The following is a 17,139-nucleotide window of genomic DNA, read 5'->3' on the forward strand; positions in this document are numbered from 1 at the left end:
GGATTTCCCTAGGGGGAGGGGCCCCGAGTCTCTGTAGGGATTGGGGAGCCCCAGGTCTCTGTGTATGTGGGGGGGATTTCCCTAGGGGGAGGGGCCCCGAGTCTCTGTAGGGATTGGGAGTCCCAGGTCTCTGTGTATGTGGGGGGGATTTCCCTGGGGGGAGGGGCCCCGAGTCTCTGTAGGGATTGGGAGCCCCAGGTCTCTGTGTATGTGGGGGGGATTTCCCTAGGGGGAGGGGCCCCGAGTCTCTGTAGGGATTGGGAGCCCCAGGTCTCTGTGTATGTGGGGGGGATTTCCCTGGGGGGAGGGGCCCCGAGTCTCTGTAGGGATTGGGAGCCCCAGGTCTCTGTGTATGTGGGGGGGATTTCCCTAGGGGGAGGGGCCCCGAGTCTCTGTAGGGATTGGGAGCCCCAGGTCTCTGTGTATGTGGGGGGGATTTCCCTGGGGGGAGGGGCCCCGAGTCTCTGTAGGGATTGGGAGCCCCAGGTCTCTGTGTATGTGGGGGGGATTTCCCTGGGGGGAGGGGCCCCGAGTCTCTGTAGGGATTGGGAGCCCCAGGTCTCTGTGTATGTGGGGGGGATTTCCCTAGGGGGAGGGGCCCCGAGTCTCTGTAGGGATTGGGAGCCCCAGGTCTCTGTGTATGTGGGGGGGATTTCCCTGGGGGGAGGGGCCCCGAGTCTCTGTAGGGATTGGGAGCCCCAGGTCTCTGTGTATGTGGGGGGGATTTCCCTGGGGGGAGGGGCCCCGAGTCTCTGTAGGGATTGGGGAGCCCCAGGTCGGGGGGGGAGGATTTCCTGGGGGGAGGGGCCCCGAGTCTCTGTAGGGATTGGGGAGCCCCAGGTCGGGGGGGGGAGGATTTCCTGGGGGGAGGGGCTCCCCAAGCGGGGGGAGGGGCCCCGAGTCTCTGTCGGAAGTGGGATGCCCCCATGGGGGTAGCCCGCAGGGGGGAGGGGTCCCGAGTAGGAATTGGGGCGCCCCCGCCGGGGGGAGGGGCTTTCCTCTCCCAGCCCCGCCCACTCAGGCTCCGGGCCGCCCAGCGCTTTGCCCGGAGTTCCCGCGGGGCGGGGCCCGGGGCCGGGGCCCGCGGATTGGCTCTGCGTCCGCCCGCGTGTTGGCCCCGCCCCTGCCACGTCCGTGCGGCGAGTGCGGCGCGGAGCCGGCGTTGAGGGGAGGCCGCTGGAGCCCCGCGCCCGTCGCTGCGTGAGCGCCCTGGGGGGTACGTTCTGGAGGGGGGGCACGTTCTGGAGGGGGGGGCAGGTTGGGGGGGTTGTTCGGTGGGGGGGCTGGGTTGGGGTACATTTGGTTTGGGGGCTGGGGTGGGGGGCACGTTCTGGGGGGGACCAGGTTGGGGGGTTGTTCGGTGGGGGGGCTGGGTTGGGGTACATTTGGTTTGGGGGCACGTTCTGGGGGGGACCAGGTTGGGGGGTTGTTCGGTGGGGGGGCTGGGTTGGGGTACATTTGGTTTGGGGGCTGGGGTGGGGGGCACGTTCTGGGGGGGACCAGGTTGGGGGGGTTGTTCGGTGGGGGGGCTGGGTTGGGGTACATTTGGTTTGGGGGCTGGGGTGGGGGGCACGTTCTGGGGGGGACCAGGTTGGGGGGTTGTTCGGTGGGGGGGCTGGGTTGGGGTACATTTGGTTTGGGGTGGGAGTGGGGGGCACGTTCTGTGGGGGACCAGGTTGGGGGGGTTGTTCGGTGGGGGGGCTGGGTTGGGGTACATTTGGTTTGGGGCGGGAGTGGGGGGCACGTTCTGCAGGGGACCAGGTTGGGGGGTTGTTTGGTGGGGGGGCTGGGTTGGGGTACATTTGGTTTGGGGGCGGGAGTGGGGGGCACGTTCTGCAGGGGACCAGGTTGGGGGGTAGTTTGGTGGGGGGGCTGGGTTGGGGTACATTTGGTGTGGGGGCTGGAGTGGGGGGCATGTTCGGTGGGGGACCAGGTTGGGGGAGTTGTTCGGTGGGGGGGCTGGGTTGGGGGGCACGTTCTGCAGGGGACCAGGTTGGGGGGTTGTTTGGTGTGGGGGGTATGTTCAGTGTAAGGTACGGGAGGGGAGGTCTGGGGAGATACAGTAGTTTAAGGGGGGGTGCTGGCTGGGGCGGGTACACAGTGGATGGGGGCTGGGCTGAGGGGGCACATGTTGGGAGAAGGGGGGCTGGACTGGGCATACCGGGTGGGTGGGGGGCTGGATTAGGGAATATCCAGGGGTTGGGGCTGGACTGGGCATACCGGGTGGGTGGGGGCTGGATTAGGGAATATCCAGGGGTTAGGGCTGACTGGGGGAATACATGGTTGGGAAGGAGGTTGGGGCTAGGGGGCTCCTGATGTGTGGGGACTGGGGTGAGACTGTGTGTGGGGCAGGTAGAGTGGGGGATATGGTGGCGGGGACAGGGGGATGAGAGTGTAGGGGTAAGAAGTCTCTTTCCTCCTAGCCCAAGGCTGACCCTGGGTGTACTTCATTGTAACTTTTCCATGCAGACTAAGCTAGCGTTCACCTGTGGCTGGGATCCCTGGACAGCTCTCCCTTAGGGGAGGTCTGCCTGGTCTCCTCTAAAGAGATGTTCACTCCCCTCCTAGCTTTGTTTAATTAACTATGGCGACTAATGGCTCTGTTTGTGAGAATACAAATTTTAAGTACGGTAGAACCTCAGAGTACGAACACCTCGGGAATGAAGGTTGTTCGTAACTCTGAAATGGTCATAACTGAACAAAATGTTACGGTTGTTCTTTCTAAAGTTTACAACTGAACACTGACTTCATACAACTTTGAAATGTTACTTTGCAGAAGAAAATGCTGCTTTCCCTTGATTTTTGTAGTAGTTTATGTTTAACACAGCACGGTACTATATTTACTTTTTTGTTTGTTTGTTTGTTTCTGGTGCTGCCTGATTGTATACTTCCAGTTCCAAATGAAGTGTGTGGTTAACAGGCCAGTTCGTAACCCTGGTGTGCGTAACTCTGAGATTCTACCATAGTTCTGTTGCCATCTGCCCTGGTGTGTCCTGGAGACTAGCACAGCACAGTGATGTCAGAAGGGAGTGGAAGGAGGCAGGCATCTCAGAGTTGCTACAGTGAGGACATGTTTCAGAGTAACAGCCGTGTTAGTCTGTATTTGCAAAAAGAAAAGGAGTACTTGTGGCACCTTAGCGACTAACCAATTTATTTGAGCATAAGCTTTCGTGAGCTACAGCTCACTTCATCACATGCTTTTTCCACACACCTTCAGTGTGGTTCAAACTCTTCCTGATGGTGTAGGCTCCCAGCTCACTTGACTTCCTTGGACATTGCTCACATGTACCCAACTGCAGAACGTGGTCTTAGAAGTGGAAGTTCCCTATAATTAGTTTGCAGTACACTGAAATAGTTTTTGACTGCCCCTTTCCTGCCAGGCCCCTCATCTTTGGCAAAGGAGGACAGGACTTTTTCAAAGCATATTCATGTCTGTTTAAACTGTCATGGGTGCTGATATTGAACAGGTCCTCTGCACTCCTTCCCAGTCTGAGCTGGGATTGATCCAAGCTCCTATTGGTTTCTAGAGGAAACCCAGAGACCAACCAGCCTTGTGTCTTGTAGCGTTGAATTATATAAGTCAGTTTATTACTTTATCAAAATAATACTAAATGAAAAGATGTTAATTTTCCTGGTGTTCTCTTCTCTAATATTTCTTTTCAGTGTGTGTTCTGAGCATTCTCTAACACAATACTGAAATTACTTCCAATTTTGTTCTGCATAGAATATTGTTTGAGTAGAGCTCTATTATTTTACGATCAGCCATGAGTTCTGGGTAAGCTTTTTAAAGAGAGAGGTTAATAGCAGCATAGGATGATCCAGCAACTAAAACTAGGCATGCTCGGGTTTATATAGTCCGACATAACATTAGCTATCATATGAGGTATCAGAGCTATGGCTTGAATTACAGTGGCTTAGTTCTTGTCAGCCTTAGAGTAATTCAAACACCTATTATAGCTTGAAAGTCCACTGCAGACTTTGGCATGGTCTAGTCACTAAAGCCCAGGACTGGGCATCAAAAAACCTGCATTCCCATTCCTGGCTTTCCTGAGACCTTGGGAATGTCACTTAACCTCTTGGTGCCTCAATTTCACCACCTTTTAAAATTAAGATAATACTTCGCTACCTCATAAGAGTACTAGGCTTAATTTGATTGTATAGTTCCGTGAGATCCTTCAGTAGAGGTTCAGTGTTACTTCCAATTTTTTTTTTTAAAGGTAGGTGGAGAGTTTCTGTTAGCGTTTACCCAGAAGGGATATACACTGCAGATGTTTTCATTTAAGTATATCAGTGTTTGTGAAAAGGGCGTATATGTAAAGGTCATCATATACCAGCAGGTAGAGAGAAAATATTTAGTGCTTCCTGTTGTACTCACAGTGCTGCCTTCTGATCTGACACTTCTGTGCTCTGGATTCCATTAAAATGCCTCATACGTAACACATTCTGCATTTTTCCCTAGACAGCATTACAGAGATGTTGCACTGTCTTATAATTCATGTAAAAGGCATTTTTTGAAATATAGGGATCCCAATAAAATACGTTTTACAACTTAGTTTACTTTGGCATGTCCAGTGGTATATATGAACACTGTATCTTGCATTGAAGAGCGGTGGCTTTTTGGTTCAACTGAAGATAGATAAAGAGGACTCTTTTTAAAAAAGAGAAAATCTAGCCTCAGAAGTCGCTCTTTTGCGTTCTAGTTCATTTTATATACCCCATCAGATAGTCTAGTTACAGAAGCCACACACACACAGAATGTACCTCTAAATTAAAGAAATCAGCAAAATTTCCCTTGTTTCCCATTTTTTATTCTCCTCCCCCGACCCACTGAATAACAAACATTTCCCTCATATTCTATTTTAATCATTTACAGTTGTCACACTGTAACCGTGGCAGTGCCAGCCAAGTGGTGAAACAGTCAGTGAAAACCTACGCCTTTCAGTAAAGACTGCATTCGATTTTGTAAATTTTAAACTACTACTGTGGCCTTGAATGGATAGTTGAAAAAAAAATTCTATCAGCAAAAAGTGTGTAATTTTGCTTATCCAAATTGCAGTCTCTATAGTTTTGAGGTACAGTAGCAAAGTTTGCATTTCTTCTTCTGTATTTGGAGTGCTAGATTTTTTGAACTGGGTGTAAATGCTAAGCATACTGTACAAAATCTGCTCTAGTTACCTTAATTCCATAAGAAGTTTGATTCATTAGCACAAAAATTAAATTAAATGGGCTTTACTTAACATGCATTAAGGAACTTCAAAGTATGTACTTTTATTGTTTGTTTTTAATCCCAAATCCTGGTAGGTTCTAGTTCAAACAGTACAACTGCTGATAAAGTAAATAGGAGATTAAATTTCATTAACTTCTCATTGCATCATAGAGAAAACACGTTACTGTGTAAATAGCTGGAATAAGGGTATAAACATACAATCATATTACTATGTAGCTACCAGGATTACTGGGTATAAACATTAACTCAATCTCAAATGTTTTTTATAGAATGCATCTATGTTTTGATTTCAGTACACCTCCTGCAACCCCTGCTGCCATGATGCCTGATGACATACCAATGTTTGACCCACGTCTCCTTCAGGAACTTGACTGGAGCCAGAACATAGCAACATTTTCTCCTGCCATCTCGCCTTTAGACCCAGGGGGTGGTTTAGTTCTGAGACCCCTTTGCACTGCTGATATAAATAGAGGTGAAGTCCAGTTCTATTTCCTATTGTGTAATGAATATTTTGGATCAGAATTGTACACAGTGCAACCTGCACTCAACCATTTCCAGTAGGTTGCCCTCACTTCATTATTAACCATTTTGAAATCATTCTGAGATTTACAATCCAATCCAATCTAATCTGTACTTTAGGTGAGAACCACCTCTTATATCTCATCTAGGTCCGTATAGGGCCCCATTGTGGTAGCTGAGTGCTTAGGCGTTTGATACTTGCTTGTGGTCACTTAAAACAGATTTTCCCGATATTTAGAATGCACTAAAAACAAATCTTAAAGCTCAAATCTTTCAAGTAATCCACATGTTCCTGTTCATCACAATCTCTTGTAGAGGTAACATACATTTCTTTTTAAAAACAGTATACTGATTCGTATTCATTTGAATGTTAGAAAATTCAACTAATTCTTTAGCTGTGGAACTTGGGAAAACTTGTTTTGAAAATACAGTTCAACATTCAAATTATTTCTCTGAGGATCCATGAAAATGTAAACCTGATAGGGTATGTCTACACTGCAATTAAACACCTGTGACTGGCCTTGTCAGCTGACTTTGGGCTCATAGGGCTCAGGCTATGGGGCTGTTTAATTGCAGGGTAGAGGTTCAGGCTTGGGCTGGATCCCAGGCTCTGAGAACCTGCAAGGCTTTAGGGTCGTACCCATAGTTTCTTAGCATTCTGCCTTTGCTTTGATTCACGTCTCTTGTCTGCTTTCAAAACACTTCATTGTTACAGCATTAGACAATCATTTAACATTGCTTATGGCGTGAGTTCAAAATTAATGTTGAATTCACTTTCAGGATATAGAATTCTGTCAGTATACGTATGGAGTATGTGGAGTTCTTTACATGTAACTAAACTAGACGGTAGGTGGTATATGGAGAAGTCGATTCCCTTCACATCATGAATCTCAACGTACTTAAAAACTTCACTTTACTTGGAACACGTCATTGTTGCTTTTGTGTGGTATGTGTTACATATCTTGAGGGAATACAAGGGGGCGTTCTGTTTCAGTAATCATTCAGGTGTCACATTGTCTCCTCTGCGTGGGTACAACTATATGGTGTAAAGTGCTGTTTTTGCTTGCACAATTATGTGCATAGACTTACAGATTAGAATTTGTACCTGAAATGCTGGAACCATATTCTTTGGGCTTCTAGTTAATTGCTGATCTTTATCTGGTATTAAACTTTTTTGTTGTTGTACTTTTCTGCAACAGGCTTTTTTAAGGTTCTGGGTCAGCTGACAGAAGCTGGAGTTGTCAGCCCTGAACAGTTTATCAGTGAGTACATTATTTGTTATTTTGGCATTTGAAAAGGGGAAGGGTGGGAACAGGAAGTTATTAATGTTGACAGCAAATCTGATCATGAATGAACCTCTTGACTTCTGTAGCTGGATGATGCCACAGGAGAGTTTGTTAGCCCAGGCCTCTCCAGGCAGATTTCAGCATTTTGAGGTGGTTTAGGATCTCATGGTCACTGTGACATTCATTCGCCTGTCCCAGGTGACTTCAGAGTTCACGCGCACAAATGGGGCAAATTCTAGTTCTTTGTGTCCAGGTAGAGTTTTAGAGAGAACGTGTCTTGTTATGGTCTGTCCATCACCACTTGCAGTTTGAAGTTGGGGCTTGTCTTCGCTCCTGTTGAGGCAGTGAGCTTGTTTCACAGATTCCAAGGCCAGAAGGAACCATTGTGATCTCCTAGTCTGACCTCCTGTGTGACTAGGGCCCTACCAAATTCATTGTCCATTTTAGTCAATTTCACAGTCATAGGATTTTTTAAATTGTCAATTTCATGGTTTCAGATATTTACATCTGAAATTTCACAGTGTTATAACCATGAGGGTCCTGGCCCAAAAGAGGGTTGTGGGGGGGTCATGGTATTGTCACCCTTACTCCTGTGCTGTTGCTGATGGAGGTGCTGCCTTCAGAGCTGGGCAGCTGGAAGCGCAAACATGAGGGTCTCATGGTATGGGGGGATGTCATCACTTTCTGAGCAGGGGTAGGGCCAGCCTTACAGTGAATGACCACCCAGGGCCCCATGGTCGGGGGGCACTGTGGTTCCACACACACCTGCCCCCCGCTTCCCCCCCAGCCCAAGGCCTCTTTAACCTCCAAACACTGGGCCTGGAGCCGGGGATGGGCAGGGGTGGGGCAAGGTGACAGAACCTTTGTAGAAGTGCGGGGGGGAGGAGGGGGCACTGGATTCAGGGGCATGGAGCCACACACCCTCACTTTTTAACATGGGCGTAGTTTGAGGGGCCAGGAGGCGGTACTGTTTCATGGTGTGGGAGCTGATAACCGTGATCAGGTCCCCCACCGTGAAGTGCAGCTCTTACCCAAGGCTTGCAGTCTGTGAGGGAAAGTCTACCTCCTAGCCCCCCAAACTATGCCCTTGTTAAAAAGTCAGAGGGACATGGCCTCCTGAGTCCCCTGGTTCCAATGCTGTCCTGGTGGGGCTGGGGAGGGACAGAACGGGATTTCCTCTTCTCCTACAGAGGCCGCTACCGGGGCTGGGTTAGATCCACCTCTGGGAACTTCCCCCTGGCTGCAAGAAGCACTGCAGCTGATCCCTGCGCAATGAGCCCTCCCCCCGTGGTTGGGAAGTGATGGGGGCAGGAAGCAGTGTGGGGATGCGGAGCTTTCTGCAGCTGGAGGAGGTTCCCGGAGGTGGGTCTCACCTGGCCAGCCTCCATCACGACCCTTGGTGAGTTGTTCCAATGGTTAATTACACTCACCATTATTTCCAGTCAGAATTTGTCTAACTTCAACTGCCAGCCATTGGACCGTGTTATACCTTTCTCTGCTAGACTGAGGAGTCCATTATTAAATATTTATTTCCCACATACTATAGATATTTTTAGACTAATCATTGTTAAGCTAATTCTCTAATTATTAGCTAATTATTAGCTAATCCTTCTCTTTGTTAAGCTAATTAGGTCAAGCTCTTTGAGTCTATCACCATAAGGCATGTTTTCTAATCCATTAATTATTCTTGTGGCTCTTTTCTAAACCCTCTCCAATTTATCAACATCCTTCTTGAATTTTGGGTACCAGAACACACTATTCCAGCAGCAGTCGCATCAGTTCCAAATACAGAGGTAAAATAACCTCTTTGCTTCTACTCGAGTTCCCATTTATGCATCCCGGGATTGGCTCTTTTGGCCACAGCATCACACTGGGAGCTCATGTTCCACTGATTATCCACCGTGACCCCCCAAAACTTTTTCAGAGTCACTGCTTCCTAGGATAGAGTCCCCCATCCTGGAAGTATGACCTACATTCTTTGGTATACATTTACATTTAGCTGTATTAGAATGTATATCATTTGCTTGAGTCCAGCCTACCGAGTGATCCAGATTGCTCTGAATCAGTGACCTGTCCTCTTCATTGTTTACCACTTCCAATTTTTGTGTCATCTTGAAACTTTATCAGGTCACTGATAAAAATGTTAACTAGTGTAGGGCCAAGAACCCAGCCCAAATCACATTCTGAGACTTATCAGTTAGCCTGTGTTTAATCCATTTAATATCTGAGTATATTATGTCAACACAATTACCTTTATCTACCGAACTTGTAATCTCATTAAAAGAGAGACCAAGAAAGGGTATGTCTACACTGGCAAGTTTCTGCGCAACAAGTTTATCCACTTTTATTAAAGCGCTGGAATTAAACTGCCGTTGCATGTCCACACTGTGCTCCTTGTGACGCTGGAGCGCATCCACGTTAGCCGCTCTTGCAGTGGCAAAGAGAGCAGTGCACTGTGGTAGCTATCCCACTGTGCAACTGGCCGCAGGGTGCCTCGGGAAGGGCTTGCAATGCCTCACGGGGAAGGCACAGCGTCCCATGATGCCGATTTCTCAATCCCATTGTTCCGTGGGCATCCTACTAGATTCCCAGCTGCTTTTCAACTGAAGCGGAGGGTGGGGCAGAGTGTATGACAGGGAATGTGTGTGTATGGAGAGAGAGAGAGTGTGTGTGTTTTGGGGAACAGAGTGTGTGTCACACACCCACCCTCAACAGCACAAGCATTCCACATTAATGGTTTGCTTTGTGTCCCGGAGCAGATCAGCACAGGACGCAAGGGCTGTCAGCTTTGAAAGGGGCAGGGCAGCCAGCCATGGTTCAAAACCATGAGCAGACCGGCCACTTGAGGGGTAATGGGACCCTTCCGGAGGCCAGCTGATTGCTTTCTGCGCTGTAATGTGTTTACACTGCCAATACGGCGCTGGAGCCTCTGCACTGTAAGGCTTCCGACTCTCGTCGAGGTGGGATTTTTTTGCAGCGCTGCAACTGAGGAGTTTCTGCACCCAAAGCGGCTTGGCAGGGTGTACACCTTGGGAGTTACACTGCAGAAAGCGGCTTTACTGCGCAGAAACTTGCCAGTCTAGACAAGGCCTGAATTAGGATCTGTTTTCCATAAACCTGTGTTGATTTGCATTAATTACATTACCCTCCTTTAATTCTTCACTGAGTCTCATACCAGCTGTTCCATTATCTTGCCTGTGATCAGTGTCAGGCTGACAGGCCTATAATTACCCAGGTCATCCTGTTACCCTTTTTTCATTGGTCTGCTTACAAAAACTAATAGGGCTTCAAGCTAAAGTCTGTCACTGTGAGGAAGAGTGATCTACCTTGATCTTAGCGGGTCTGTGATGCTAGCAGCAAGGGAAGGGTCTTCTCCCTGCATCTCAGAACACAAGAATTTGTATTTTCTACTCTTTTTTAGCCATTTGCATCCTAATTTGAAACAGATCCTTTTTGACTGTTGAGTTTTGTCCGTTTCTAATTTCTTGATCGCCTCTTGGGTTGTGGCGTTGAATTCTTCAGTGCTATGAATTAGAATTTATCCTTCGAAATAAGTTCATGTGGCTGTTAGTTCTAATCCATTAATAAAATGTGTCTATCTTACTATTCTCCTGTTCCCACAGAAACCTTCGAACACATGAAGAGATCCGGTGATTACTATGTGACTGTTGTGGAAGATACAAATCTGGGACAGATTGTTGCTACAGCAACACTGGTTATAGAACATAAATTTACTCATTCATGTGCAAAGGTGTGTTTGTGCATTCCAGACTGTAATTATAGAGAAAAAAATTACATTAAACTAATTGTTTTTCAAAAATAGTAAATACAGTTTACTGTCAAACTGAATAAGATTAGTATACTCTTAATGTAAGCTACAAAGACATTTTAAGATCTGTAAAAAGAAAAGGGGGACTTGTGGCACCTTAGAGACTTACAAATTTATTTGAGCATAAGCTTTCCTGAGCTACAGCTCCGATGAAGTGAGCTGTAGCTCACGAAAGCTCATGCTCAAATAAATTGGTTAGTCTCTAAGGTGCCACAAGTCCTCCTTTTCTTTTTGCAGATACAGACTAACACGGCTGCTACTCTGAAACCTGTTATTTTAAGATCTGTTTTCCTTGCCTGTCAAAATATGATGCAATGGTAGAGATTCACTTGTTAATTTAACTGAAAAATGACTTAAAGGTGCTATAGTAAACTGAACACACACGCATATATTTCCTCAGAGAGGAAGGGTAGAAGATGTTGTAGTAAGTGACGAATGCAGAGGAAAGCAGCTTGGCAAACTGTAAGTATTTCTTCACAGTCTTTACCTTGTAACACCATACAGGTCAGGAACCCCGTATATCCCATCCAGTTTCTAGCATCTGTTAACACACATGCTATAGTTGCTTCGATGAACATGTACGGATCAATAACTAGGCTCAAGCCGTAACAAATCACTCCTCTGCGTGTGCATGCGGACATGGGCACACCCCTCAAGTCACATTGTGCTCGAGGGCATGTTTGACTAATGAATTGCAAGTACCTACCTAACAGCTGAAATGAACTGCCCTTTAATAGATGCTTCTGCATTCTCCATGGGAAGTTAGCTAATCTGTTTTAATTCATGTGAATCATTTTACACAATGGCATTTCATGATCTACTGTAAGAAAGGGTGCTATGCTTCCTTCATGCCGCTGCAACAAACTCAAAATGAATTTTTTTCTCCAAGTAAAAGTTGAAGTAATATTTCAGGTAGAAAACTGAACGGCCTCTATCACTGCAGTTTAAGCTTCTACTGCACAGAGAGGTATCATCTAATAGTAGTAATGAAATGTTTGCATTCATGCTGAAGAATTGAACTTTAATTGATCCAATGCCATTTTATATAACCATTCATGTTCTCTGTCTCTTTCAGATTAATGTCTACGCTTACGTTGCTAAGTAAGAGACTGAACTGTTATAAAATTACTCTCGAGTGTCTGCCCAAAAATGTGGCTTTCTATAAAAAGTTTGGATATTCAGTATCTGAAGAAAACTACATGTGTCAAAAATTCTTTAATTAAGAACTTCCAGCTTTTATTTTGTAAAGACTATTGGTGGAGGACATTGTGATACAAACTCATTCTCTTCATGGAAAATTTAAATAGTTTGTTGCTGCAACTGTAATGAGCCCTGTAGATACCGGACAACAGATGTGTAAAAATTGCAATTTGAATGACATTTTCAAAGGTCTCGGGGGGTGATGAGTTGTTGGTACTAATTTTACTACTGTTCAGCCTAAGTGAAGCTTTTTTTTGTTTTGTTTTTTTGTTCTTAGCTGGGTTATAAAGGGTATGGTTTTTAACAAAAGGTATATATTTTTAATCACAAAATTTTTCTTGCCTTGTATTTTTCTAAAGTTCTGCGCTTCTTGGTAGCCAAAGGGCAGGTAATGTGGGGGTTGAGCTTCTCTCTGTACTTCATTGAAGGAAAATGTAATCTGTGTGGGGAACACACCCTATTACGCAGCAGTAGTAAGGCAGAAAAGGAACTTGTTTTATTTCTAACCTTAAAATGTAGACTTCAGTGCTATTGACATTAATGTACCTAAAAGTTTCATAGCCATTAGCTTCCAAAAATTAGATTGAACAGATTATAGTTGGAGGGTATAATGTGGCTATAGTAGACATTTATTGGCCATACTTCATTTATATTTTAAAATATCAACTGAATACAGACTACATATTCAGGACCTGCACTTTAGCTGATATATTGGAAAGATTCAAAGCAGTCACTTACAAACTTGTGGCTTGTGCACAGAGCAAGGAAATTCTAAACTTGTTTAAAGTGCAAAATATTTCTCTCATCTTGAGTAAGGCTTTCCGTATTTCTGTTCTATTTAGATTAATGTCATTTGAGAACAAGAGTTAACACCTTCTGTATCAGTGATGTGCTCCAAGTTAGTGAACACATTTGACTTATTACTTGCCACACTTGATTCTACTGGGCCAGATATACATTCTTCTTTGATGGTAACTGCTTACACAAATTGAATTGCTGATTAGCAAAGAAATCCCAAATCCTGGTACCAAAAGCTTGAAGCTGCTTTGGATTGTCCTGTCTGCTCTTAACATTGGGTAAATGATTTTAGCAATTCTTGCCACTGATGGCAATAAAACCCTTGTTTCAATGGTAACATATGGTAGGAGAGTGACAAAAACTACAGTTATGAATAGGGTATTGTGAGTAATGAAGGTTACTACAGAACAATCTCTTCTTGTTTTTGAACAATTAGGCCTTAGAAACTGTTCTCTTTTCAGCTGAGGACTACTTTAAGTTGTGGTGAGGGTTCTGTTTAATGTAATCGATAGTACTCTAATGTATTGTTTTCTTGGTGATGTCTAGGTTTTATTTATTTTTTTTAAAAAAGCATTGTTTAATCTAAAATAAACAGACTGCCATATTTTCCTTGTCCTTAATGTGTTTCACATTGAGGTTTATACCAGCTGTGTGTGTACTTCCTTAAAATTGTCTAGATCCAACCTGATCGTTTTTGCCTTCCCTCATCTGGAGATCACCTTTTTAAAATATCTGTTAAAGATCATGGTCTCTTTTCTCCGAGTGATTTAAATAAGGATATTGGATGCAGACCAAACTTTCTTCAGAACGACCATTCCTGAGCTCTGTAAGGAGAGACTACAAAATAAAGAAGCCCAGTAATACTAATAGTAGCTAATTGGAGACTATCAATCACTTGAACTTTACCAGTCCTGGAGCTGGAGAACTCCTGTTTATTCCACCTGGGGGTCCTAAACCTGAGCTAAACAGTCCAACCCTTTGCTGAATGTGACAGAAGCACACCTAACTGTTGGGAGATGGTACAGTATGTAAATGTATTTTTGCTACCAGCCAAGTTTAAAATGAATACGTTATTGCTGAGAAAGCTAGCAGCAGTGCAAAAACACACAGCCTCTCTCTTCCTTGCTTTAACCGTATGAAGTTCAGAAAGTGCTAGTGGACATTTAAATAATGAAGTGACTTTCAAGCCTTTGTGATTAAGACTCCAGCTTCCTATCAGAAGTGACAGCTGGTTTATGCGACACCAGGTTAATGTGGATTTTCCTGTTCTTCACAACTTTAATCAGATGTTGAACTTTATCTAGTTTAAAGTACATTACAGTATGCAGTGGTCTTCCAGGGGGTACATCATCTCATCTAGAGATGTGCCTAGTTGTATAACAGGCTACATAAAAAGCACTAGCGAAATCAGTACAAACTAAAATTTTGTACAATGACTTGTTCATACTGCTCTATAGACTATACACAGGAATGTAAGTACAGTATTTCTATTCCAATTGATCAGTTTTATAATTTTATATGGTAAAAATGTATGTCAGCCATTGTTCAGGAATAGTGCGCTGTGACACTTCTGTATTTTTATGTCTGATTTTTGTAAGCAAGTTGTTTTTAAGTGAATTGAAACTCGGGGCTACACAAGACAAATCAACCTTTCCAAATGACTGTACCCCTTCAAGAGTCTTGAGAGCCACTGATCTACGGGACCTAGTCCATTCAGGTCCTTATTAGAGTGAGATGGTTCCTGGCCTCATTGCTTCCCAATTAAAAATAACTGGTAAGTTCGTAAGAAAACTTGTACAACATGTAGAGAGCTGTTATAGGCCTACCTTATATCGATTTAAGACAGTTCAAGGCTTTGGTCTATTACATGTTGGATAATGCATTTACTGGGAGAAATCCAGCTCACGCATCTTGCGCTGACGGGTACGAGCTTTCCAAAGTACTGTTCGCTCTGTATCAGAGGCTACATTCTGAACCCTGGCAGACTGATGGTAGCAAAACCAGCAGTTGTTGAAGTTACCTCTTCCTATTAAGCAGGGTGGCTACTGCACCTTTAGCTGTGCCAGTCATCTATGACTTGATAACTTAAGGTTAAACACAGTTAAACTGTATGGAGTTAACTTAGACTACATCTACACTACTGTAGTAAGTCAACCTACGCTGTGCAACTCCAGCTACGTGAATAACAACTGGAGCCAACGTACCTTAGGTCTAGTTACTGCAGGGTCTACACAGCAGGGTGTCGACAGGAGAGAGTCTCCCATCGACTTACTTTGCTCGCCCTTTGACCCCTGTACTCTACCCCTGACAAGAAGAGTAATCTGCTGTTGATTTGGTGGGTCTTCTCTAGACTTGCTAAATCGACCGCCAGTGGGAAATATTACCTTCTGCCTGTAGCCTTGATCTACTGAACTGGGGAAGCATACCTTTAGCGTTTGAAGGTGTGGCCAAATTGGCTCACAGTCCAGCTGACTAAAGAGCCACTAGTAGTCAATCACACCGTTGAACTTGGATGACCATGAAAAGTTTAAGGAGCGGGGTGCTGCAGGACTCCATGTTTAACCGTAGCTGAACTGCTTTAAAACAAAGTGTCCTGTTTTTTCATCAAAATTGATAACATGTACATTGATTTTACTACCACTTCTTCCACAGAGCTGGGGATGGCTGAAGTTTGAGAGTATATAAAACTTTCAGGCAACACTAATTTAAGAAGAGCAGAGAAATGCAAAAGATTTACAGTGTTAAATGCTTTATCCATACAACCAACCAAGAGAAAAATACTTAGTGACATCAGAGGCAAATAGGGGATCGCAGTCACTTTATTTGGCAACTGAGTACCTCTAGAGCAGTGGTTCTCAACTGCGGGTCTGGTCCCCAGGTGGCCCCACAGCTGAAGCCCTGATCCTGGGCACGCTGCCCTCCCATCTGCAGGGCTGAAGCCCTGAGCACATGGGCAGAGTTAGGGACATGGAGGGCATTGCCCGCAACCTGCAGTACAAGAACACAGTGGTCCTGGGGACAGCTCCACCCCCCACATCTCCTCTCCCCACCCCAGCTCAGAGGCAGGAAGCTGAAACCAGGCAGTGCAGCTGGTGCCATGGAGCGGGCAGGGGCAGCATTCCTTCCTCTCCACAACCCATCCCAGCATTAAAATAGCCCAAAATGATCAGTTCATTACACGGGACCGACCTGCTACCTATCAAGGGTTTAATAGACATCATCCTTATCCTCTGCTGGATGGATCGCTGTCAGTGCATGTGTCCCAATGCCAGAAGTATAACATATGTTAGCTAGGTTAATGAGGAGCACAAGGCTGGTATTGGGTGGCACCTTAAAGCCTAACATTTATTTGGGCTTCTGGTGCAGTTGCAGAAGTGTTTTTTTTACCCATGAAAGCTTACGCCCAAATAAATCTGTTAGGCTTTAGAGGTGCCACTGGATTCCTGGTTGTTTTTGTGGATACAGACTAACACGGCTACCCCCCCATACTTGAAGTCTGGCATTAACGTACTTTGGCAGTGTCTCAAGTTTGCAAGCAAAGAGGAGAGCATCTGGGTTCATCCTCAGATTTGCCATTCCAGTAAAAAGCGTAACCAGCATTTTCTTCTTCTCGCTGCAATTTGCCAGAAAGTCTCATCTCACTGAGTACAGCAATATCCATACTGTACCATGCCAATGTACTGTGAGTATAGCGGCCCCTTGCTCAGGTCTCCCGCCTCTGTCCAGGAGGGCGTGAACAGTCTGAGTTGCAAAATTTATCTGGGTTTTCCCTGTATTTAAACAGCAGAAGAACTGGATAGGCACAGCACTCCAGCAGGTTTGAGTAGAGTAAGCATTTTTTCCAGGGATCTTCTTCCCTTCCCTCTACGAAGAAAGCAGTGCTGTCCCCTCGACAAGGCTGCTCTGACACCAAGGCAGAATACAAGCAGGACCCCTGCTTTAGTCTACAACAAATGGCCATCCCGCCCAGGCTGTCTGCATGCAGGATTGTGACTAAGGACTTCCAATCCCCATTGCCACAAGATGCTGATTTAACAGGCTGCAGTGGGTACTGTGTTGCTGACTCACCTGTATTGTGACTGGACTATATTGAGAAAAGTGTGTGCAGTTCCAGGCCCACTCTTTCATCCCCACAACCCACATGCAATAAACAGGGCAGCAAATGTGGAAGTAGGTTTAAGTGTAGGGTTCCTTCTCCTAGCAAAGGCCACTGACCCCTTGTGTTACTTATGGAAAGGCAATTGTATGCCCCTCTAGGTTGTAACTGGCTGCAGCTTATT

The 17,139-nt window shown here is 45.5% G+C and overlaps 1 protein-coding gene across 2 annotated transcripts; it reads left to right on the top strand.

The window, feature by feature from the left end:
- The first annotated feature begins 1,081 nt into the window (after positions 1-1,081).
- Positions 1,082-13,474, top strand: GNPNAT1 (glucosamine-phosphate N-acetyltransferase 1). Of its 2 annotated transcripts, none has more exons than XM_084631048.1 (6): positions 1,082-1,216; positions 5,521-5,699; positions 6,946-7,008; positions 10,656-10,783; positions 11,262-11,323; positions 11,937-13,474. In XM_084631048.1, the coding sequence occupies exons 2-6, from the start codon at positions 5,546-5,548 to the stop codon at positions 12,082-12,084; spliced, it is 555 nt and encodes a 184-aa protein (XP_084487174.1). In that variant the 5' UTR covers positions 1,082-1,216; positions 5,521-5,545; the 3' UTR covers positions 12,085-13,474. The 2 variants fall into 2 exon arrangements, with proteins under 2 accessions (XP_084487174.1, XP_084487175.1); XM_084631049.1 differs by having other exon boundaries at positions 1,123-1,200.
- Positions 13,475-17,139: the final 3,665 nt, after the last annotated feature.

Source organism: Lepidochelys olivacea, assembly GCF_965140295.1.
Source record: "Lepidochelys olivacea isolate rLepOli2 genome assembly, chromosome: 6".
Taxonomy (NCBI): domain Eukaryota; kingdom Metazoa; phylum Chordata; order Testudines; family Cheloniidae; genus Lepidochelys; species Lepidochelys olivacea.

Excerpts from the sequence above, each read along its gene's own strand:
- GNPNAT1 (XM_084631048.1), top strand. The coding sequence starts at position 5,546 with ATGATGCCTGATGACATACCAATGTTTGACCCACGTCTCCTTCAGGAA. Across the intron at positions 5,700-6,945 it reads CACTGCTGATATAAATAGAG|GCTTTTTTAAGGTTCTGGGT; the intron begins GTGAAGTCCAGT and ends TTTCTGCAACAG. Across the intron at positions 10,784-11,261 it reads TTACTCATTCATGTGCAAAG|AGAGGAAGGGTAGAAGATGT; the intron begins GTGTGTTTGTGC and ends ATATTTCCTCAG.